This window comes from Mastomys coucha, unplaced genomic scaffold, assembly GCF_008632895.1.
Source record: "Mastomys coucha isolate ucsf_1 unplaced genomic scaffold, UCSF_Mcou_1 pScaffold12, whole genome shotgun sequence".
Taxonomy (NCBI): domain Eukaryota; kingdom Metazoa; phylum Chordata; class Mammalia; order Rodentia; family Muridae; genus Mastomys; species Mastomys coucha.
Genome location: NW_022196894.1, coordinates 55179649 through 55204414, shown reverse-complemented (window position 1 = coordinate 55204414; position 24766 = coordinate 55179649). Strand labels below are relative to the sequence as shown.

At 40.6% G+C, this 24766-nt stretch overlaps 1 protein-coding gene across 1 annotated transcript in view; it reads left to right on the top strand.

The window, feature by feature from the left end:
- Col8a1 (collagen type VIII alpha 1 chain) overlaps nucleotides 1-22385 on the top strand; it is a 128025-nt gene extending 105640 nt beyond the window's left edge. The window contains exons 3-4 of the mRNA XM_031364155.1: nucleotides 16007-16337; nucleotides 19604-22385. Coding sequence (XP_031220015.1) covers nucleotides 16010-16337; nucleotides 19604-21513 — 2238 coding nt within the window. The 5' untranslated portion in view covers nucleotides 16007-16009 and the 3' untranslated portion in view covers nucleotides 21514-22385. The remainder of the gene's footprint in view (nucleotides 1-16006; nucleotides 16338-19603) is intronic.
- The last annotated feature ends 2381 nt before the right edge of the window (nucleotides 22386-24766 follow it).

Genomic DNA, 24766 nt, shown 5'->3' with positions numbered 1-24766 from the left:
AAGGAGAGGTACTAAACTCTAGCGGGCATTCTATCCCAAAGATAGCATAGATTAAATGTAAAATTCTGATGAATTATTATGTAGAATATGTAGGCAGACCATGCAGGGCTGAAATGGGATCATGACAACAGATCCTTAATCTGTTTGCTATTAGGGTGGAGAAGATGACGTTCTTTCCTTCTGGAATTTGGACATGCTTTCTGGTATTCCAAGGACTATAAGGGAAGCTCTTCACAGGCTAAGCTGGGTCTCCTTGTAATGTAAATACTTTTCCAAGGGAGAAAAGAATGAGTAAAAGATGGTGATTTTTGCCTTCTGACAACATCTCCCATACTTTGTGTGTGTACGTGTGCATGTGTGTGCATGTGTGTGTGTGTGTGTGTATGTGTGTGTGTTAACAAAGTTCTCTTGGAGTATAACTAAGTGTTTCTGAGGAATGGTAATTTTAAAACTGAGAGAAGGAAAATTTCAATAAGAACCAAGCTGCCCCAACTCTCCCTTTATTTTTAAACAGAACCATCAAAGGGCAGCTAACGGAAACATACTTAAGTGGCATTAATTCATCCCTAAGAGGGCTCTCCAAGAGTTTTATTGCTACATAAGGGAAAGCCATAAACCAGCAGGAAGAGAAAGCAAAGAAAATAAGTCTGAGGAGTTGTCCTAAGAAGGTGGGTAGGTGGCCAGTAATGTATCCTTGGCTGGTTTCCACAAGAAGAAACAGAAATTCATGGCAGAGATGCAGTCCACAAACAACCACAGTAAAGAACATAGAGAGCTGCAAAATGTTGAACACTGCATAGGAGTATGAAGCAAATGTCCATCTTCCCTCCTCCTCCTCCTCCTCCTTCTCCTCCTCAACACTTGAGATTTCATGCTCATTCTTAAGCCCCCTGACCCTTGTCGGTTCCTAGCATACAGGTAGCAGCATAGGCAGGAAAAGAGCAGTGAGTCTTCGGACCCTCAAGTTCATTAGGGACCACTCAGTCCAGCACTCAGGGTTTTGTAAACAAAGAAACAGAATGTCAGGAACTGCCTTTGTGAAAGGAGAGAGCTACTTGAGATCTGAAAGCCTTAACTTAAAATCAGAGCAGAGATTTTGAAAACTGCTTCCATGGTATTATACTGTAGCTCAAGCCAAATCTGTGGCCTTCGTCATAGAGAGAACCTTACAAACATCTCGTAAATCAACGAATTGCCACCAATCTCATTTGTTCTAAGGCCATCCAGTGCCTCTCTGTTCTTTATAAAGTTTATAACATCAAAAGCAGCACTCTTTATTAACTTTGAAGGAAAAATGGTGATTATGTAGGATTTTCCATTCTTACGCGCTGGCGGTAAACATCAGGACACAAAATTAGGGACATGAGGTTAAAAACAGTATGCACATAAATGAACTCTATCGATACAGGGTTGGTGGCTGTGCCATTCCCAGTTAGTGGCCCTCCTGGCCATCACACCACCTGAGATCTAAATTTGCATTTGGGTTAGGCAAGGGGCAAGATGAAAATGAGACTGTTCATATATCCACTTGAAAGGATGCGTCAAGTCTATTTCATGCACATCTATGAACTAAAGACAAATATACTGCACAAAGAGACAGCTCCCTCTCACCCCATGGTCACCTGAATGACTTATGCTGAGTGTGCCTCCCTTTAATCACTAGCTTCTAGAACTCTTGAATAAGAACTTAATTTTCAAAATAAATTATAAATTGTATCAATTAAGGGAAATTAATGATTTATATATAGACAAGTGTTCCTGGCTAAATAAGGCTTCATACTTATCTGGTACTTTGAATTTGAAGTTGTCAAATAGTTGCACTATGAAACAAGTATGTAGAAGAAGTCTATGTCAGGCTGAATTTGTCAGAATCAAAACTCAGTATGTGTGTGTGTGTTTTAAATAACCAAGATGGGGAGTACATTTTTCAGACACAACTCAAAATAAGAAAAACAGTAAAGAGCTCACTATAGCAACATTTATAATACTGAAGTCCCAAAAAAGCACAGAGAGACTAAGCTAGGAGAAACAGTGAGCTGATTGTTGTGGGCCAGAAACTTGTAGCCATTATTTGTGTAGTTTACTTCCTTCAACAATAAAAATACAGCTCTGGATTCTGTAGTCACTTCTATGCTATCCCGGTGGAAACATCAGCCTAGTTTCATAATCTGGAGCAGAGCAAATAAAAACATTGTTACCATCCATAGTCTTTAATTAAGACTGCAACAAGATGAGGTGGGATGGATGTTCAAGTTCCGCCCTTCCTCTTGCTTCCTTTTCTTCCTCCTTCTCAACCCTCTTCTTTCTTTTGATCCTTTCCTCTTCATTTAAATGAAAGCTAGCACAGTAACATGTAACATATGGACATATGTGAAAACATACACACACATGTGTGTGTGTGTATGTAATCTCATAGGATTGTACCTTAACCTTTGTTAGAATGTTGTGAAATTGGTAATTAAATTAATCCACTGAAAGTGGACAGATACAAAGCTAGAAGTTTGAAATTTTAGAAAATAATATTGTGGCCCAGGAAATATTGGAAACAGCATTTTAGAATGAGAGATGTTTGAGACCACCTGGTACAGAAGTGTCCAGCAAGTTAAAAGAAGGATCTGGGGAAACATGGTTGAACCCATTTCTATATTTTCATTTTTGGCAGAGGGGAGAGACCTCACTTCTACTAGATAATGTTGAAGTGGATTAATTTTTTTTACTCTTTAATCTTTTTTTTTTTTTACAGTCCTGACTTTATCCCCCTCCTGGTCCACCCTCCAACTGTTCCACCTCCCATACCTCTTCCCCACATCTCCAAGAGCATGCCCCCATCCCCACTCCTCATCTTATCAGCCCTCCCTACTCCCTGCAGTCTCCAGTCTCTAGAGGGTTAGGTGCATCTTCTCTGACTGAATCCAGACCCGGCAGTTCTCCGCTGTATAAGTGTTGGGGGGCTTCATATCAACTGGTGTTTGCTGCCTGGCTGGTAGCTCAGTGTCTAAGAGATCCCGGGGACCACTTTTTTAAAATCAGAAGTTTCACAGCATGGGTTGATTTCTGGCTTCCCTCTACAAACTGGAAGAGCTGCCCAAATAAAGAGAGCATTTCCGGGACAGGAAGGTGCTGGGCAGTTCAGAATGGGCCGATTACACCACATTCACCACAGACCAGCACCTCTACTACCCGCTCCAGGCACTGAGTTTCTATCTGGTCTAATTCATTCCCTTCATTTTATAGTTCAGTAAAAGAAGAACCTTGAATGCACATAAGGTTGCAGACAAGGCAACCCACAGAGTCTTTCATCTGTGCCAGTGTCCCGTTGACAGTCCTGTCTTGGGAAATCGCACCTATGAAGGATCTCTGCAGTGTCACTCTATATGCTTATGTACATTTACTTATGCCTCGTAATGATTTCTGCTCATAAAAACGTCCTTGCACACTTCCAGACTGCATAACTCATCTATCCTTCAAATCTGGCATCCTATCCATAACTCTCTGCCCTCTCTCCACTTCCATTTTCTCCGAAGAATGTTCACTGGATTAACTGAAAATCTTATGATTTCCCTCCCAGACAGTCCATCCATCTCTCTCCCTCAAAATAAATCCCACCCTTTAAATAAATGGAACTCGCAATACCAAGATAGCTGTGGTTTGGTTACACTCTGTGCTCTGCCTGTGTTCAAAGGGCAGGATGTTACCACGCAGGCTAATTATCTAGATGGAGCTGTGGTTACAAAGTGGAGGATTTTAGAGACTGCCCTTTCTGTGGCTGACAATTTATCACAATTTGGTATTTTAGGCTTAGTCCCAGATTGAAGACTAAATTATTTAAATTTTAAAGTCTTTGTTGGGAACAGGCATGTGGAATGATTCTTTTGCTGCTCTGCAACCATGCAACAGAGGGGGAAAAAAAAACATATTTTCACTGACCAAGAAACTCGATTTTTTTTTTTTTATAATTCTTTTACAGTTCAGAAATTTTCAGGACTAACTGTTGTAACTTTAGAAAGACTAGTGTTCTGACCAGAATTAATTCTGTGTATGAAGGCATATAAGGGATGGGAGGCACCAATTTTGGAAGAAAATTATTAGTTTTATTTTCTAAGAGTAGTTGATTCAATTTAATGTTCTGCCTATGTATGATAACAATTCTAGGGATTTCATTTTATTATTAAGTTATTAACTGTTGTATGACTCAAATAAATGAAATGTCAACAGTTGAACTCCTCAAAACAACTGCCCCAAAAGCTAGAAGGGAATGCCAACACTGGATATGACCCCTAAATTCTTCTCTAGATCCACAAGACACTTACACCACATGCAGAGATTCAATTAATAAATATTTTAGTATACAGGAAAAATGGATTAAGCTCACATTTGACCCTTGATTTGGTGAATTTGTTTCACAATTTCTTATTAAAATATCAATGTGAATAATCTACCAAAATAACAACTTATTCATTCAAAGAGAATGCCAGCACAAGACTTGGCTTGATCTTCTCAATATACATGGATAGAGTATATCCAATGGGCCACACGGAATGGAGCGTAAAGAAAAAACTCCCATGTGGCCTGTCCTCAGAAGTCACTGGCACACACATGCCTGTGAAGGGCTTTAACCTTCTGATTCCAGGAAGGGCCCAAGCCAACTGGAAACTGAAACACTGTACTTAACAGTTCAGATTTCCCAGTTTTCAAAGCTCTTGTCAGTCTTTCTGATAGTGAGAATCGCCTGAGTTTCCTGTAAACCCTCAACCTCTTGAGGAGATGGCTGTGCTCTGATAAAATGCCAACTGGATTACAACAGAGGAGAAAAGAGGAGCTAAAGTTCAACCTTTAGTCTTCCCTGCCCTGGCTCCCATGCCTCGGGTCCACCCTAGGGCTCCCTAGTCCTTAACACTCACGTGAGGGCCATTCAGGAAGCAAGTCTGTTTCTGTCTTTCTGCAGTATATGATTTTTAACTTTGCGGGGTGTTATAGCCTAAGATGCTTTGAGAGGAGCCTAGTTTTTATCACCTTATTGTATTTAACTAGTTCAATTTATCTACAGAGGGCCCTTCAACCACAAGGACCCTGTGCTCACAGATTGGCAAGAACTTTTTCATGGGAAGCCTTTGTCAATGCTTGTATTCACGTGGGTGCAGGGATCTAAACCTGGATCTACTGTAAGACCAACAAGTACTCCTAATGCTGAGCCATGTCTCCAGCCCATTCACTTGTCACTCTTACTTTGAACTCAATATTTACTGAATGACTTTACAAGAATTTTAAGGTCACACAGTTGTAGGAAAACATAATTCACAGACTTATTTTATTTTATTTTATTTTATTTTGAGAAAGGGTCTCACTGTGTAGTCCTGACCTAGAAGTTGCTAGTTAGACCAAGCTGACCTTATACTCAACAGAGAACTGCCTGCTTCTGCCTCCCAAATGCTGGCATTAAAAAACACATCCGGCCTTCGCAGCCACATTTTAGAGAATTCTCAAGAAGCTTCAGTTTTGATTTTGACCTGTGAATCCTCTTTAAGGCATGCATTATGCACAACGCTTTGTTTCTTATTTGGGGTCTTCCTTCGGTGTCTTATGCAATACTGCTTATCTTTCAAGGAAAAGAATTATGAAGAGGTTTTTATAAATTCTACCCCCAACTGTAAGACTGGAGATTGAAAGCTACCTGAAGTATGAGATATATTTAACTTTCCAAAACAAAAACCTTGATCACCTCTATCCTAAGTTCATTTACCTATGAAGGATGTAAATTTTCTTCACCTTCTTGGTTACTAGAAAACATCAGAATTAGAAAAAGCCCTTGAGTTTTACTAACATCCTCAATTCTGCAAGCAAAGGAAGTGATGCTCAGGCAGGATGGGTGACTGAGTCAGACCTACAGCTTAGGCGCTCTGTGCTCTGAAGACAATGATACTTTCATTCATGGGAAGGGAGAAATTGCACTTTAGAATGCACTCTTTCAAGGTTTCTCAAAAGTGTTTTGTAAGCTGTTCAGCAGCTGACTATATTCCAGTTAGGGAAACAAAGGGAGTTAATTACAGGCTTCAAATATGTGAGCTATTATTTTAAGAGAAAATATTCTCCAGATGTTTCCCACCTCCTTTGAGAATGGAAGAAGGAAATGAGCTTAACGCCCAGCAGAAGAGATTCCGATTAGATACTAGGAAATCTATGAAATGCTGTAATTGGTTACTCAGAGTATTGTGACATCTCCTCTAGAGACCTGTTGGAATGTGCTGCTCCGCCACTCGTTTCAGGGGGGTTATGTGTGTGGCCCATTTTGGTGGCAAAATATAATGGACTTCTCATGTCCTGTATGTCCCACAGGTCATGTTCTGCTTGTAGGTGGGTTCTTAATTATAATAGGATCTGGGGGTGTAAGTGAAGCACACAAGTCAAGCTTTAGTTTTCATCGGTTCTGATATATGTAAATGGAAAACGAATTAAAATAATGAATTGTTTGTTGAGTGATCTTGCCCAGTTTATCCATTGGCTTGATCAGCCAGGATCTGATGGGGTCATTTTATTAGGGTTCTCTTATATGGTTCCACATATCTACATCGCCGGTGGCTTTATGATATCATGAATACCTGATCTTAAGAACAAAGAGTATCAAACTCAATTCAAGATCCTGTTTTATAATGCACAACTTCTCAACCAACAAGTTGTGTTGGTTATGTGGAGGACATAATTAAGAAGAGTGAGGATGTAGTTAGACATACCTGTGCCTCACAAAATAAGTTGGGGGTATGGTGCTCCTGGAAGTAACCAACAGGAGTTTTAATTTTCTATCTTGAAATATAACAAGGATAACCATACAGTTCAGAATTTCAGAAAAGCAATCAATTATATAAGTACAGGATGGGAAGATAGCAATTGAAAGGATCTAATAGCTTAACAGTTCTCCAGAAGCGTGGTTGTGCTTGCCCATAATACCAGCACTAGGGAGTGGGAAGGTGAAGGCAGTGTGGATCAGAAGTTCAAAGTCATCCTCAGCAAGTTCGAAGCCAACATAGACTATACGATACTCTGGACCTAACAAATGAACTCATTATGAACTTATTAATAATTAATACTCAAAATAATTATAACTTAGATGTTCACTGCCCCAGCCATCCTCCAGTTCCAATTTTCTCATTTATAATCAATTGTATTCAAAGCCAATTTGGGCACAACATTGAATGATTCCCCAGTGATAATTCATCCCCACAAAAGGGTTCAATTTTCAGACTTCAATGTATAAAAGAGAAAGGGTGTGATTTACAGTATATGTCCTGTATGCATATAATATATATACATACATATATACATGATACAAAATATATCCTATAACAAACACCTGACACATATTAATTTTTATTTCCTGCTGCAACCAGGGAATATCTTGCTCACTGAGCCCTCACAAGTAGCAATAAGTGCTACCCACTTAACCTGCGCTGGATTCCCTGAAAAGACAAATATGTTTCCCTTTATTATTTACAGTTGGTCCTCTCTTCCTTTGAAACTCGGGTGTCAGCTCACTCAGAAGCTCAGTTCCCAGTCTAAAGCGGATTTTGAAAAAGCATGCTCTCAGTAGAGGATGACCCCCAACTCAATCTCTGCATCTCTCTCTCCTGCTTTGCTTTTTCTCTTTACCAATCACATCGTTCAGAGTTGTTGTGTCTACATCAAAGCATAATCCTCAAAGTATTTAAAATACAGTTCTCGTGACAGGTTAAACAAAAGTCAAAATTGTATTTAACATGAAGACAAAGTTGATTTAAAATAAAGCATAAAACCTTGTACTGGCTAGTTTTGTGTGTCAACTTGACACAAGCTGGAGTTATCACAGAAGGGAGCTTCAGTTGGGGAAGTGCCTCCATGAGGTCCAGTGGGGCATTTTCTCAATTAGTGATCAAGGGGGTAGGGCCCCTGTGGGTGGTGCCATCCCTGGGCTGGAAGTCTTGGGTCCTATAAGAGAGCAGGCTGAGCAAGCCAGGAGAAGCAAGCCAGTAAGAAACATCCCTCCATGGCCTCTGCATCAGCTCCTGCTTCCTAACCTGCTTGAGTTCTAGTCCTGACTTCCTTGGTGATGTGGAAGTAAGCTGAATAAACCCTTTCCTCCCCAACTTGCTTCTTGGTCATGATGTTTGTGCAGGAATAGAAACCCCGACTAAGACAAACCTTAATGTTTGAAAAATCACATAAAAAGAACATTGATACTGGTTAATAATATAAGAGAAAATGAGACCATAATCCTGAGAGTGATAATATCAATTATGGAGTAAATTATATCTGTAATATCTACGTTACAACAAAGTTCAGATCTCTGGTTAATCAAGGAGTTGGCAGAAGGTGATTGCATGACCTTTTGTTCCCTACTCTCTCTATTGAAAATATATTCTTTTGTCATTCAATGCATCCTGATTTCAGTTTCTCCTCCCTCTTCTCCTAGTTCCTCCCCACCTCCCCTCCCTTTCAGATCCACTCCCTTTCTATTTCTTATTAGAAGAGAACAGGCTGCTAAGAGGTAACAACCAAACGTAACAGGGAAAAAATACAAGACAAAACAAAAACCATCACACCAGAGACAAGACCAACCAACAGAAGGAAAAGAGCTCAAGAGAAGATCAAAACCTCTTTGATCTAAAATACTGCCCTGCCCGAAAATTATGCTAGAGCAATGATGGCACAAAGCTTGTGGCAGTAACCAACTACCGTTTTACTTAAGGCCCATCCCACAATATGGAACCCATTCCTGATACTGCTTAGGTATCCAGGAAACAGAGACTAGATAGTACAGAGACCTAGGACAAAACCAAATGCTATTGGCCTTTAAAAAAAAAAGTGATAAAATGAATCTTAATGATATTCTGCTATATTCATTGATTGGTGCCCTATTTTAATTATTTATTAATTAACTTCTTTAATTATCTACTGGTTTTTAAATACAGGATTTCTCTCTGTAGCCCTAGCTGTCCTGGAACTCACTCTGTAGACCAAGCTGGCCTCAAACTCAAGAGATCTTTTTGCCTCTGCCTCCTGTGCTGGGGTTAAAGGCTTGCCCCACCACCACCTGGCTATGATTTTTAAATATTAAGTCTTCCCTACAAATTACTCATATAATTCTTAAAGTAACAAAGTTATATAACAAGACAATGGATTGCCTTATGAATGTTCCCATCACTGTTAATATCCAAAAGGAAAATATTAGTGCTTTGTGTTACCAACCATTACAGAGAAGATTCTAAGGAGGGGCTGAGATTTAGTGAACTATTTTGAAAGACTGCCTCAGTCTCAAGAGCTTTGATTATGAAGATTTGTTAATAGTTCTGAGAAACACTCCTCCCTGCCCCCAAAATCACATTTTCTGTTTTTTTAGAAGCTCAGGCATATTGGCTAATAGAGGAAAAGATAGAAAGTTGGTTACAATTATGTTTAACTTTAAGTTAAATAATGATGACTGAGAAGGCAGAGAAGGCTCAAAACATGAGCTAGAAATTGAGTTGTTCCAGAGAAAGTAAGTGTTCTGAGTTGATTCACCCATCTCAAAATCTGTGTTAAAATACTAATCCATGCTACCTCGGTATATGGCTGTATTTAGAGAGAAGATAAAAAGGAAATTAAATTAAAATGGGGCCACTGGGGTGACTGCAAAACGAAGACCATGTGATGACATAGAGTGAAGGCTACCAATGCAGCCTGGAAAAGCGCTCAGTAGAGCCACACCCCAACAATGTACTGACCTCGGAAGCCTATGCCTACTTAATAGTGGGAAAGTAGTTTCTGTTATTTAGTTACCAATCTGAAATGCTTCATTGTGCCTCATTATCCTCAGTACAATAATACAGTAGGTTTGAAATCTGAGATATTAAAAAACAATAATACCCCTGAAGAGAAAACAAACATAATAAAAATGTTAGCATGCAGGTGATTGACAAGGATGAGGGGCATGCTTTTGAAACAGTGCATTAGTGAAAAATACCCACATCTATACTGTAAGTAAATAGAATCATTCCTCTGTTCCTATATGGTATCTTAAGAGAGAGTATTTTAAAATAAGCAAAAGTGTCTCAGGGGTTAAGAGCATTGTTCTTATAGATTTGCTTGCCACCATCCACATGGCAGCTCACAAGTGTCTATAACTCTAGTTCCAGGGCTTCTGAAAACCTAGCCTCTATGTGCACCAGACATGTACGTAGTCCACATACATACATACATGCATGCAGGCAAAATAGTCACACGTTAATTTAAAAATAAATGAATCTTTTAAAAAAATCTCAATATTCAAATCTTCACTCATAATTTACTTCCCATAGACGTTTTCAACTCCTAGCCTTTCCAGTTTCTCCCACTTAAAGTCCTTCTTGGCTGCTTTTCTCCACTCTATGCACTACGCGTTTGTGTCCAGGTTCCTGTGCTGTTATCCTAGCCACCAATGTGAAATTGGGAGATGTATGGGATATGATTAGGTCTCAAGAACAAAGAACCCTTTGGATCGGTGCCCTTAGGAAAGAGCCAAAACAGATGCTCACCCTTCCCCAGTCTGAGGGCAAAGGAGATTAACAGTGCAAGCCAGGAAGTGGTCCTCCCCAAACACCTATCATCTGACCTCTTATTCCTGGACTTGGAAGCTTCCAGGCTACATCCAGTCTGAGATGCTGCATCGTGGCAGCTTTGATGAACGAATGACAATCGTCTACTGTGGATTTGCTAGAACCTGAGTAGATTAGACACACCTGTTGCGGTAAATCTCCAACCCAAATATGCCCCAGCAATGAAATTGCAACTCAATTAATATGAATACAAGCTGTGTGCCTAGTCTAGGCAGATCGAGCACTACATTATCATCCTCCCCATCTATGAGACCCTTTATAACTTGCAGATTCTCCAGGCCATGTGCTTCTGCTCTGTTTTCCTTCCACCTCCTCCTCTGTCTCTTCTCTCTCCTTTTCTCCTAAAACCTTCAGCTCCCCCTTCCCCTCCTTCTCTGCCCAATCACAGGCTCTAATCTTTATTAATTTATAATTTATAAATTAAGGTGGGAAGGAGGTTTACAGGAAATCACCTGAGTGCTGACTCATTCCTTATTTGCAAGCCCTCACAGGAAAACAGAATTAGCATCAAATACAATTAGCCCCAGGGCTATCACACACCCTTTTAACTTTGTCTATGGCACTTGTATCCAATTTTCCAGTTATCTTTATTTGTTTATCACCTGCCAATACTAGAAAGGAAGTTCAGTAAGGCAAGACTCCATCTTTTTAAATTAACCATTGTATCCTTCAACCCTTACCCAAAAGAAATTAAACCTGTAACTCAATAAACAGCAGTATCTAATGAATGAATTGCTCTGGAAAATGCAACCAAGAAAGAAAACTTTAAGAGGAGTAGAAAAGCAATTCTGGGAAATACTGGGAGAATGTTCTACCTTGTTTTCCCTTTCTTCAATGCTCTTGAGAAACTATATATACCATGTCAAAACAAAGAGGGGCCTGGCATATAAGAGGGACTTGCCCCCACCACACCATAGACATGCATGCATACACAAGACTAAGTTAGATACAGAGCAAAGACTGAAGGATGAATATTTGATTGTTTTGTATAGCAATCCAAAATTTCGCGATGATAAATGGACAAAGGATATGCTCACAGCATCTAAAATAATAGGTATCATGTTAGTCTGTTGTGTATATCACAGATTGCAAATGGAAACGAAATGTCATTCCAACCTTGTCCAACTACAGGAAACATTCAGGAAGCTATTTAAAGAGATGATATTGGCAACTCTAACACCAAGATAAATTCCTTAGTTCAACGGGTCTTTTTTTTTTTTTGTCATATTTAATAAGTGTTTTAATGACCATCCTCGCTTTGCTTTATTCACTTTACGTTTATCATCATTGCAGTTAATTTACTCACATTTACTTTGGCTAGTATCTTCTTTTGAATGTCTCAGTTGGTTTTGGTTTGTCATTTTGGCTGTGCTGCATAACTTACATTTAAACAGTACTTCTCAGCTTACAAGGAATTCATCTTATTGTCTGTCACAGCTCTGAGGAATGGGCAGAGATTGTCACGTCTGTGTCATAGGTAAAAAAACTGAGACCCAGTGGAGATGAGAGAATCTGCCCAAGGCCTAGGCATGGAGAATTGCAGAGCTAAAACTCATACGTACGTTTTTTGAGTTCTAGAGTGTATGACACACGGCATGAGAGCCGTCACTTAGTCTACCCAGCTGGTGAGGACGCCTTGTCTACACCTCTACTCCCATTAAATATTCTTATCGTCATGTAACACACACACACACACATACACATACACACACACATATCAATCATAAAAGAAAATCTAGAAAGCAAGGAAAATAGCAGAGAAAACTCACAGCATATTGTGCTCTTCAGAAAAGGAAGAGTGGTACGGGAACCCACTGCCATGGTGTCTCAGCAGAGCTTCTAAGAATGCTTCTTCTCTGTAAGGTGTTTCTCTACTGTAGCGCTTCTGAGGTTCTTTGAATGATGTGAGAGAACCACGATACCACGTTGACCACCAAAACTCTCCTCAGGGACCAGAAGGAAATTAGTAGGGATAAGTCAAGCGGTAAATTCCTCCATAAATTTTCAAGTTAAAACTGAGCAAAGTTTACTTAAACAAAGAGCCAAAGAGATGGCAGAAGGCCAACTGGATGAGGTGGTTTGAGAGAGAGGAAGGCCAAGCCAGTGAGAGGAAGTGGTTGTAGGGGAAGCTGGGTCCTGCTGAACCCCTGGGGATTCACCTGGGCTTTTAAGCATCTTGTTCCGTCTCGTTTTTTCTAGCATTTCACAAGTGTGTCCTGGCTTAAAGACTATTTAAGTATAAACAGCAACAGCACATTAAGTGTGCTGCTGGAAGGGCAAAAGCCAAGCATTGTAAGTCTGTTGCTAAAGACAGCACCACACGTTTAAGGTTCGATAATGGAATCCGTTCTCCTCGAAAGGCAGAATGAAGTCCCTAGCTTCTATGCCAGTAGGTATTACCACACGTTCCTGGTATGAATTAACACTTTCACTGGTGAGTACCTTAAAGATACTGAATATTAAAATCAGGAAGGATGTACAATAAAACTAAGACCTATTTGTAACAGAGGAAGCGCTGGACGGGCTTTGTTTAACTGTTCATATCTAGACAAAAAGATAAGGCCTACGAAACAGTATTGGTGGGGGCCGGGGTGTGCATAGCATGTTGCATTTATGTTTTAAAGAAGTTTGTGATGCACTACATATTTGTAAACTGTCTCTGGAAAAAAAAATGTGGAGAGGCAATGAGCAAAGTTGCTGCTACAAAATTAAGGGATTTTAAAGAACAGGAGTTGATTGGGGTGGGGGGAATGTTTTTTTCTCTGTGTCTTTTGCTACTCTTTAAAGGTGCATACACTTATAACTTCCATTACAGTAGTGTAGCTCCCTGAGACCAGAACTCACTGACCATACTATATTCAGCCTTGTATTCTCAGGTGGGCCTAGCATGGTTTCTGATAAGAATTTAATAAATTTCAAGTTGAACTTTTACCATAGATGTTCTTTTACACCAGAAATAAGTTAATATTTATAAAAATAAATCAGTATTCATTTTATGGCTCTTTTCCAATGGCTTCTAATAACCACCTAATCATTTAGAGGGACAGAAAATAACATTCTGTCTGTTCCCTCTTATCAGTACATGTATTATTCAGATGCTTGAAATAGACAGTTCTTCCTTGTAACTATGATGATTGTATCACAGAGAATGCTTTATAAATCATTTTAATGACTAATGTTACGTCACTAATTCCCTAGAGGAAAAAAAAATTAAATTGTATATTTGGAAAAATGGGAAATCAAATGAGTTTTCTGGTAGGGATTAACTTTTTTTTCTCTTTTTCTTTTTAATTAACCAGTCCTTTTGTATTCTGTTTTGGTATTACCCTTCAGTAGGATGTCACAAATTCAACACAGGTTTTCTTAAAAAAGCAGGATACTATAATCCACAATTAAGCTAGGCAGAATTATAAAGAAAACCTCTCATAGAAAGGGAACTTAAATTATTTGTACACAAGTCTGTTTGAGGTGTCCCAGGAAATAGTTGCATTAAAGACTGTGAGGCTCTTGCTACTTCTCATTCTCCAGCATTGTGACACTCTCTAATTTTCAGTTAGTCCTTTAATAAGGTGTGAGTTTACAGCCGCTACTCAGAGGCAGTCCGCATTCAGCCATGGTCGGTGGAGGTGGGGAAAGCACTGAACGGACTTCCAAGTGGGTCACGCCTGCCCCCTGGTGTTCATTTTCTCACATTGCATTTTCCTGAACTGGTTGGTCTTCGGCCTAGGGTGTTACCAAGCAGAGGTCTCCTCAGGCTGGTTTTTATAAACAGATAAAACCCATTCGGTTGCAAAGAGGACCATTAAATAGCTTAGAAACAGTTTGTTCTTGTGACTTGCCAGTCATCTCCCTGTATCTTATTTATGCAATTAATTTACTTTGTAAACTTCCTTCGCTTCATAAAACATCAAAGATAAACTTTAATGGACTCTCGGTACAGTTAGCCAAATTCTGAACCAGTTACTTCATAGCATTCAAATAGAAGGAAAAAGTGCATAATTATGATAGTGGTTTTTACAATGACCTTCTGGCACTATCAAATTAAATGCTCTCTCGCTCTCTCTCTGTAGTCTTTGGTGTTGCTTTTACACTTATTGTACATTCATATTTATATGTATTTATGACCAATGTAAGCATCCAGAAAAGCGTTTAGTAGGTGAACAATCTCAGATCCTCTCCTAACCTATACATTTTAACCGTTTCCATTTTAAAGTGCTACCCAGTTAGAAGACTGCTCCATTGAACAGTGAGTTAAAGAGATAAAAATCAAATTCTCTCTTCCAAATTTAATGATTTGATCTAGCTCCTACATGATCAACCAGGGCTCTACAATCCTCAATGCATAGTTTTTATGACATGGTCCAAGGGTCCTGGTCCATTTCCAGGCAACATATCAGCCTCGCAGCCAGCAAGGAGGCAGAAAGGGAGACGCATGCTCACTGCCTCCTGGGGACCTCCTAGGAAAGAGCATCTAGTACAATGATATTCAGTTGACAAAACTTGTTCATATCACCATACCTACCTGAGTGTCTTCATTCTGGATTGTTTCATCCCAAGCTACAAATCAGGTTTTCTGACATTATGTGAAATTTGCAGAGTTGGTATTTGGAGAAACTAACAATCTCTAGACTATATTCCAATAATTAATAATTGCTCTCATTTGACAGATCCAACTATTCTGGCTTTCGTTCTAATTCTTTTTTATTCTTTTATTTATTCATTCATTTATTTACTTACTTATTTACACTCCAGATTTTATTCCCCCTCCCTACACAGTCCTCTACACTCTGACTGTTCCACATCCCATACCTCCTCCCCATCCCCTGTCTCCACAAGGATGTGCCCACCACACACCCCCCAACTCCACCTGACCTCTAAACTCCCTGGGGCCTCCAGTCTCTTGAGGGTTAGGTGCATCTTCTCTGACTGAACTCAGACCCAGTAGTCCCCTGCTATATATGTGTTGGGGGCCTCAAATCAGGTGCTGTATCCTGCCTGGTTGGTGATTCAGCATTTGAGAAATCTCAGGGTCCAGGTTAATTGAGACTGCTGGTCCTCCTACAGGGCTGCCCACCTCTTCAGCTTCTTCCAGCTTTCCCCTAACTCAACCACAGGGGTCAGCAGCTTCCGTCTATTGGTTGGGTGCAAATATCTGCATCTGACTCTTTCAGCTGCTTGTTGGGTCTTCCAGAATGCAGTCATGATAGGTCCCTTTTTGTGAGCACTCCATAGACTCAGTCTATGGAGTCAGGCAGGTAGCACCGTCACTTTAAGGTCATTTCTCTTGTAACTTTCTGACAGTGGAGACTGTGAGTTTCTCCATGTTCCCTAACTCTTCTGTCTCTAAACAGAGCAGTCCTTGGCCTGGAGGTGCTCACTTTATTGGTATGTTCCTTTCTCCATAGGTGATGGCTGTGCCACCCAGGCCTCTACAGCTGCTGGGAATACTGCTCACCATTTCCCTGAGCTCTGTCAGACTCACTCAGGCCGGTGCCTACTATGGAATCAAGCCTCTGCCACCTCAAATTCCTCCTCAGATGCCACCACAAATTCCACAGTACCAGCCATTGGGCCAGCAAGTACCTCACATGCCTTTGGGAAAAGATGGCCTTTCCATGGGCAAGGAGATGCCCCACATGCAGTATGGCAAAGAGTACCCACACCTACCCCAGTATATGAAGGAAATCCAACCTGTGCCAAGAATGGGCAAGGAAGTGGTGCCCAAAAAAGGCAAAGGTAACATCATATTGCACACTTTCAAAATAGCAGCTCTCTGGACTCCTAAACTATAGAAGTCGAGAAGGAAACTATGTAGACACTTTTATTTTTAAATTTGTTATAGCTGTGAATCAAGTCCCATTGTTTTTCAAGGTTCAAACTTAGAAAGATACAAGGAGGAGACTTTCAGGTCAGGTTACCCAATTTCAAGTGTTCAGCCCTGAAATTATATACATGCAAGCAACACTAAATTGACTCAACAGGTTTTACTTATGTATTTATGTATATATATATGCAACCATAATTAAACAAAAAAAAAGAAACCATACATTTGTGAGGAATGGGGTGCACATGGAAGGAACTAGATAGAGGAAAGAAAAAGGAAGACAGGATGTAATTATATTTTAATTTAAATATAAAAATTAATACAGGGGTTTAATCCTCAGCATCATAAAAAATATAATTATAATCTATTTTGGGTTTTATTATTTTAGCTAGCAGAAGATTGAGCAGAGTATATTTAGCCACCGGCTATCCTTATATATATTATTAATTTATTTAAACATTCATCAGCTATATGTGGCGTGAACTCTGAGCCAGATGCAGGGAGTTCATGGAGCAGAAGGAGCAAGATATGTGGGTTAAAGAAACATGACAAGTCAGTCTTCCAAGCTAAGAAACAATATCTTCAGGAACTTATATGAAAGACAACTACAATGAAGTATTTCACAAAGTAGATGATACACTTAAGAGTGTTCAGTGCTGCTTTAAAGTACTCAAGTCAGTCACCAGGCTATCTGGAATCTAAAGGGCCCAGAAAATCTCCCAGTTACGTTCTAGGAAGCTGTACTAAGTCTATTACAGCTACAAAGCACCCTTTACTGTGAGGTACTTTCCCATAACTTCAGCTTGCTTATTTGGAGTTCTCAGAAGCACAACCACTTGAGGGAACATGGGAGCATCAGAGTATGGATCACCATGAAGGAAGCAGAGGTCATCTCCACTTGAGTTGACACTAATAAGACTAGCTGCCTAGAACCCAGAAATCAAAGAAAGCTATGAGTGCACACATCCTTGTTCTTTAAAATAAGACTGTTGAAACAGTGCCACCGAGCAAGTGATGTTCAGTAAGCTCTAAAGCACTGAGGGGTTTTGAGTGGTCACAGTTGCCAGTCATTCCAGATGCCCAGATGGGGAGAGCTGTGTTCTAGGCACTGTGCATGAGGCTACCAGACCAATAAGGTGTGATACTTCAGGCTGGTGGTGTATGAGGCTGAGGCAGTAAGATCAATCACAAGAGTGAGCTCCACAGTAACATGTAGTGCCAAAATATAATAATAATAATAATAATAATAATAATAATAATAATAATAATAGTAATAAAAATTAGGATGCTTCCTCAGATTCTCCCTTGATTACAATTTGCTTATTAATCCTATGGTGTGTGTTAATGTAAATACTCCACACATTTTTACTCTTTAGGCATACCATTGAGGGAATTATCTAAGCCCTTTTCCCTTCCTTCCTCGCATGACCTTCCTGGCTTCCCCTGGTGCATCTTGTAATCAGATGATTATTCCTACCCAGGAAGAAGATGATTTGTGAGGTTCTCTCTTGTCTTCCTGGCAGTAGTTCTACAAATTATTGTGCTATTTAGTACAATAATAAGATTTAAATGCTACATATAGTTGAAAGCCAACTTTGGAACCACATATTTAATTTCTTTCTGTACCCCACTGTTCCCAGTAGCATGGGACAGCATCCAGAGGTGTTTGCCTGCAAAGCACAGCAAGCATACCCTTATGTGTGCTTTGTAGCTCCACATCAAGCATGACAGCTTTCCTATCTTTTCTCTGGTAACGTGGTATAGCTCTATTAATCTGGCTAATGTTATAGAAAAACAGGCATGTCGGCAGCTTTAGTCACCCAGTCATAACATCATGTCAATGTCAGAAAGATAAACAAAACTTCCTAAACCAAGCCTCTGTCCTTGTTTAAACTGCATGCCACCCTAAAGTGTCTTATTCACTTCTGATCAAAACCATAATTTCCAAGCAACATAAATTTATTCCAAAAACTTACATTTGAGGCTTGAGAAATCCTATAGTATGTCAGAGACACTAAGCAAATTCATTGGGTCTAGGAGGCAAATGTGGAGAGATGTTTATCAGACCACATGCAAAATAAAAGGCTTTTCTTTTTCTTGGGTTCATGGGAGAATGATTTTCATCACTCACTTTTCAGCACACGAAGAAATATTTAGCCCCACATTATTAAATTAAAAATAATACAAGCTGGCCAGGCACAGAACGACAAGAACCATGGATGTTATTAGCATGCAGCAGTATAACAATGTACAGAAGCAGAGACTAGAATGTTGGTCATTCTTATAGCAGAAGCTAAGGGATGTAAGAAGCTAAGGAGAGGCGGGGATGGAAAAGACAAGAGGTGCAAAGTGTAAGGCAGGCAGCAAGACTATGGTTTTGATTTTGTCTTTATTTATTCCTAGATCTATTACCAAATGTGGTAAATATAGTGAGTAATATATATTTAAAACTAAGAATAACTTCAAAAGCTGTCCCCCCAAAAATAAGTATGTAAAGTGACAAAAAAGTTGATTTGCTTAGTTTGATTATTCAATATTTTATTAATGAATTATACTATCACCTTGAAGCCCATAAACATATACCATGCAATTCGTTGATTTATAAAGAAATCTTTAAATTGATAAGAAGGTCATGGGAAAACACAAAATAACATTTAAGTAGAAAAATGTTAAAAAATAAATAAATAAAAACAGAATATGACTCCAACATTCTCTAAAATACACACAAATGTGTGCCTGAAATGAATCAGGTCAAAATACCTTGTCAAGTGGTCATCTCTGCTAAGTGGGCTCAATGGAAATACTTTCACCCCGCTACACAAATTCCACCTTCCCAAATTTTGTACGATGAAACACAATAGGGTCTTCATCTCCTGAGCTTGGAATTTTTTTTTGTTTTTACTTTTCAGCCTTTAAACTTTAACCAATACTAACTATATTAGCAGCTGCGTGTAAGAGTTTTCAAAACAGCAACTCGAACACATCACAGAAACTGACAGCTTGATTTTCCTTGAAGTACTGCTACAGTACAGGGGAAGGCTCAGGAAGGCAACCATAATTATCTTTAATCTTCCCATTCAACACACAGTAGGCAAATGTGTCTAAATTAAATGGCTGCTATTACTTCTTTATATTAAGAGATAACAAATGTCCCCTGCCTCTTTCTCCACTTTTCCAGGAGAAATACCATTAGCCAGTTTGCGAGGAGAACAAGGTCCCCGTGGAGAACCTGGACCAAGAGGACCACCTGGGCCACCAGGTTTACCAGGTCATGGGATGCCCGGAATCAAAGGAAAACCAGGGCCCCAGGGATATCCAGGAATTGGAAAGCCGGGTATGCCTGGGATGCCCGGGAAGCCAGGAGTCATGGGAATGCCAGGGGCAAAAGGCGAAATTGGACCCAAAGGGGAAATCGGACCTATGGGAATCCCAGGGCCACAGGGACCTCCAGGACCTCATGGACTTCCTGGCATCGGGAAACCGGGTGGGCCAGGGTTACCAGGGCAACCAGGAGCAAAAGGTGAGAGAGGGCCCAAAGGACCACCAGGACCTCCAGGCCTTCAGGGTCCTAAAGGAGAGAAGGGCTTCGGTATGCCTGGCTTGCCAGGTCTGAAGGGTCCTCCAGGTATACATGGCCCTCCTGGCCCAGTTGGGCTACCAGGAGTAGGAAAACCAGGAGTGACGGGCTTTCCTGGACCACAGGGTCCTCTGGGGAAGCCGGGGCCTCCGGGGGAACCTGGACCACAAGGCCTTATTGGAGTGCCAGGAGTTCAAGGACCTCCTGGGGTGCCTGGAGTTGGAAAGCCGGGTCAGGATGGAATCCCTGGCCAGCCAGGATTTCCAGGTGGTAAAGGGGAACAAGGATTGCCGGGGTTGCCTGGACCCCCAGGCCTCCCAGGGGTCGGAAAACCAGGCTTTCCAGGACCCAAAGGGGACCGGGGTATTGGGGGCGTTCCTGGGGCTCTTGGACCGAGAGGGGAAAAGGGACCAGTAGGTGCTCCTGGAATGGGGGGTCCACCTGGAGAGCCAGGCCTACCAGGAATCCCGGGTCCCATGGGCCCTCCAGGGGCTATTGGTTTCCCTGGACCCAAAGGAGAAGGTGGGGTTGTAGGACCACAGGGTCCACCAGGTCCCAAAGGAGAGCCTGGCCTCCAAGGCTTCCCTGGGAAGCCAGGTTTTCTCGGTGAAGTAGGTCCCCCTGGCATGAGGGGTTTGCCCGGTCCTATAGGACCCAAGGGAGAAGCTGGTCACAAAGGGTTGCCAGGGCTTCCTGGTGTTCCAGGGCTGCTTGGACCGAAAGGAGAACCTGGCATACCTGGGGATCAGGGTCTACAGGGTCCCCCAGGCATTCCAGGGATTGTTGGACCTAGTGGCCCTATTGGACCCCCTGGGATTCCGGGTCCCAAAGGAGAACCAGGCCTCCCAGGGCCCCCTGGGTTCCCTGGTGTAGGGAAGCCAGGAGTAGCAGGACTTCACGGTCCCCCAGGGAAACCTGGTGCCCTTGGGCCTCAAGGCCAGCCTGGCCTTCCTGGACCCCCAGGCCCTCCAGGGCCCCCAGGCCCCCCAGCTGTGATGCCCCCTACACCATCACCCCAGGGAGAGTATCTGCCAGATATGGGACTAGGAATTGATGGAGTGAAACCTCCACATGCCTATGCAGGCAAAAAGGGCAAGAATGGAGGGCCAGCCTATGAAATGCCCGCATTTACTGCCGAGCTGACTGTGCCTTTCCCGCCGGTGGGGGCGCCAGTGAAGTTTGACAAGCTGCTCTACAATGGCAGACAGAACTATAACCCGCAGACCGGCATTTTCACTTGTGAAGTCCCGGGTGTCTACTACTTTGCTTATCATGTTCACTGCAAGGGAGGCAATGTATGGGTTGCTCTCTTCAAGAACAACGAGCCCATGATGTACACATACGATGAGTACAAGAAGGGCTTTCTGGACCAGGCATCTGGAAGCGCAGTACTGCTGCTCCGGCCCGGAGACCGGGTGTTCCTCCAAATGCCTTCAGAACAGGCTGCTGGACTCTATGCCGGGCAATATGTCCACTCCTCCTTTTCAGGATATTTATTGTATCCCATGTAAAAAAAAAAAAAGAAAAGAAAAGAAAAGAAAAGAAAAATAAGAGATTTAATAGAAGAAAAGAATATGACACACCAAAAAAAAAAAAATCCAATTGAAAACAGTGCTTCAAAACATTTATAATAGTTGGAACGTTATATTTAAGTGAAAGTTTGGACCATCATGTACAAATAAAAACTTAACTGCATGTTTAATCCTGTTCACAGCAGATTGTAATGGAATGATGGGACAGATGTATGGATCAAGTACTGACACATGTGTTGTAGCCAGTGGACTCATATTAGCTGTTCCATGTTATATGATTTCATAACCTGCCTATTCAAATCAGTCAAAATATCTCAGTCTGGAACATCATAGCTAATTAAAGTCATTCATCCTTTGTGCTCCCTTAAAAGGGTATTTTTGAATATGCCTTAAGAGGTTGGTGGTGATAGTTACATACTGTATTTATTTGCATACCTTCCTCTCTATTCATGCAGGTGTTTTGCTGTGGGATGTAGGTGGGCTCTTCTGTAGTGCAGGGTCCACGGTAATCTCTAGTCCAAAGGATATTTCTCCATGTTAGAGGCAATGCTTTGAGCTGCAGAATTGCCTAGTCAGGATTGTGTGGATGTGTGTGATGTCCCCAAAAGAAGAGGTGTTCCAATGGCCCATTGCATATTTGCTCAGCAGTCTATTTGCCTAGCAACTGGGTGAGATGCTAGCGTGGGATGCAGGGCAGAGCCCACAGGAGCTCATAATTTAGCTCAGAGACATTAACATTCCAACTCGTCTGAATCATTTCAGTTTAGGATTTTTCTAACTTGATTTTCTTTCTTTCTTTCTTCCTCTTCCTCTTCTTCTTTCTCTCCTTCCTCCTCCTCCTCCTCCTCCACCTCCTCCTCCTCCTCCTCCACCTCCTCTTCCTTGTCCTCCTTCTTCTCCTCCTCCTCCTTCTTTGTCTCTCCATGTAATTTATAACATAGCCTAAGAAATATAAGCAAATTTTTTTACAAAGCCTTCCCTCTAATAACTTTGACATTTGTGAACATTTATTATTAATAGCAAGTATTTATACCAGTTGTGTAAAATAAAACAAAAATGCTAATGCGTCCACACAGCTAAGTGTAGTGTGGCTTCACCTTGCCTGTGCCTGTTTTAGCAGCTTTCGTTTTGCCTGGGGAACTATGAATTTTAAAAATATGACTTATGCTATGAGTTTCCAAAGTCAATTGCCAAAATACAAACCACTCTTTTTTTTTTTTTTTTTTTTTTTTTTTTTTTTTTTTTTTTTTTAATTTGGGGGAAAAAAATCAGAATTACATAGGAAAAAATATATTTTAAAAGAGCAATTATAAGGTTTGGTATTTAAAAGCAGGCATATTGCTTCCAGCAATAGGGACTACGGTTGTAGGAAAAGAACTGTTTCTTTGACATCTGCCCGTGGGAGAGATAGTTGGAGTGTCACAAAGCAATAGCCTCTCGGGCCTATGACGTCACTGCGTGCTCAGCACCACAGCCAAAACAAGCTTGAAAAGACAACATTTTTTTTCATTTTTTTTCACATAGTAGGCTCTTTGGGAGATGCTCAAAATACAATCTGTTGAATGTTTACTGTTCATCTGCTATTAGTTGCGTAGGAGAATAACATGGGACTATAGCAATAGAATGTATGCTACTTTCCTCAAAAGTTAAAAGTCAGGAGCTGAAGATCAGACATAGATTGGAAAACATACAAATAAATACAGTAGAAAGCACGGTCTATTTGAAACCTGAATTATTTTTACCACCACAATTCTTCTTGTCATGGCTTACTCTTTGTCTTTTCCCGTTATGATGCACGGGCACCATTTCTTCTTGAATTTTTAGAAGACTGTGTTTATTAGCACAAGGTTTTTCATTTGTTGTTAATTATACAAAAGCACCTTCGAATCCAAAAGAATTTCCTACCAAACCTTCACTTGTAAAGTAAACAACATTTCTTTGGACAGCTTTCTCTCGGGTCACGCCTGAGGACACTGACTTATAGCTGGTCACTATGGAGGTCACATGGGTCCCTTGCTCTTTCTGCTAAATAGCTACATTGAGATGGTCTGGCCAGATGGGTTGTAAAGTTGCTTTTATCTGTACATGTATGGTATTTTAGTTTCCATAAAGAAAGACAGAAATTATCTCTTAAGTTAAACCAAATTTCACTTTTTGAGATATCTTCCAACTTATTTATTGGTTGTTACTCAATTGCCTGCGTGTGTGTGTGTGTGTTTGTGTGTGTGTGTGTGTGTGTGATCAGGCATATGCTTCTAAGCTTTTAAATGGAGGAGGAGCAAAATCTATGCCAGATACTGTATATTCTACCATGGTGCTAATATCAGAGCTAAATGATACTCCATTTAATTTAAAGAAGAGTTTTAAATAATTATCTATGTACCCGTGTTTCCCTTTTGAGTGTTGTTCATCATGTCCACAGTGGTGTGAAAGCAGGTGAATCAAGTATATGTTCTACTTTCTAGGGACAGTACTATGATCCCTATTTAATTAAAAATTAACTAGAGCTTTTCCATGTAAAATGGACCAAACTGGCATTGTTCTATTTAAACAGAGAGTTTTAACGCAATATGACGTCCCACAGGGGAAAAGGAATGTCTGTAGAGGCTAATTGTCCTTAAATATTTTACAGAAACAAAGAATGATGAAAAGACTGGCAACTTGTTTGAGTTTCCATGAATGAATTTGAGACTTAATGGCAAATCAATTTTGTATTTAAATTTTTGTACTGATTTGAAAAACAGATCATTAAATATCTCTAAAAGTATGTTTCCTGACTTGTTCATATCTCTCAACTGATGCTATTTGAACCTAAAGTGTTTCTTAATAACACATTGTAGTAATCACTGAATTCAGAGTCTAAAAACAATTACAATTTGAACAGCTTATTCTTCTTCAGTTTAGTAATTCTGTAAATAAGCAGTCCAGATCTCCTCTGTGGAACCTAGTTATTATCCCAGATCCTTTCTTTATCCTTGTCTTTCCACCCAGGTGTGTTGGCCTCCATCCCCATTGCTGGAGGAAGGTGGACCTTAACAATCACATGCCAACCAGTGGAAGGGTCCAAACCTTTTATCTTTAAGAAATCCAACCCAGCAGCTTAGATTCCACTTTCCATACCCACGGTCCTGAATTTAGTCACATCATAAGTTGCAACACATTAATAGTTCTCAGTAAGCCCATGCTGAACTAAAGGCTAGGAGTTCTGTTCAGAAGAGAGAAAGAAGAATAG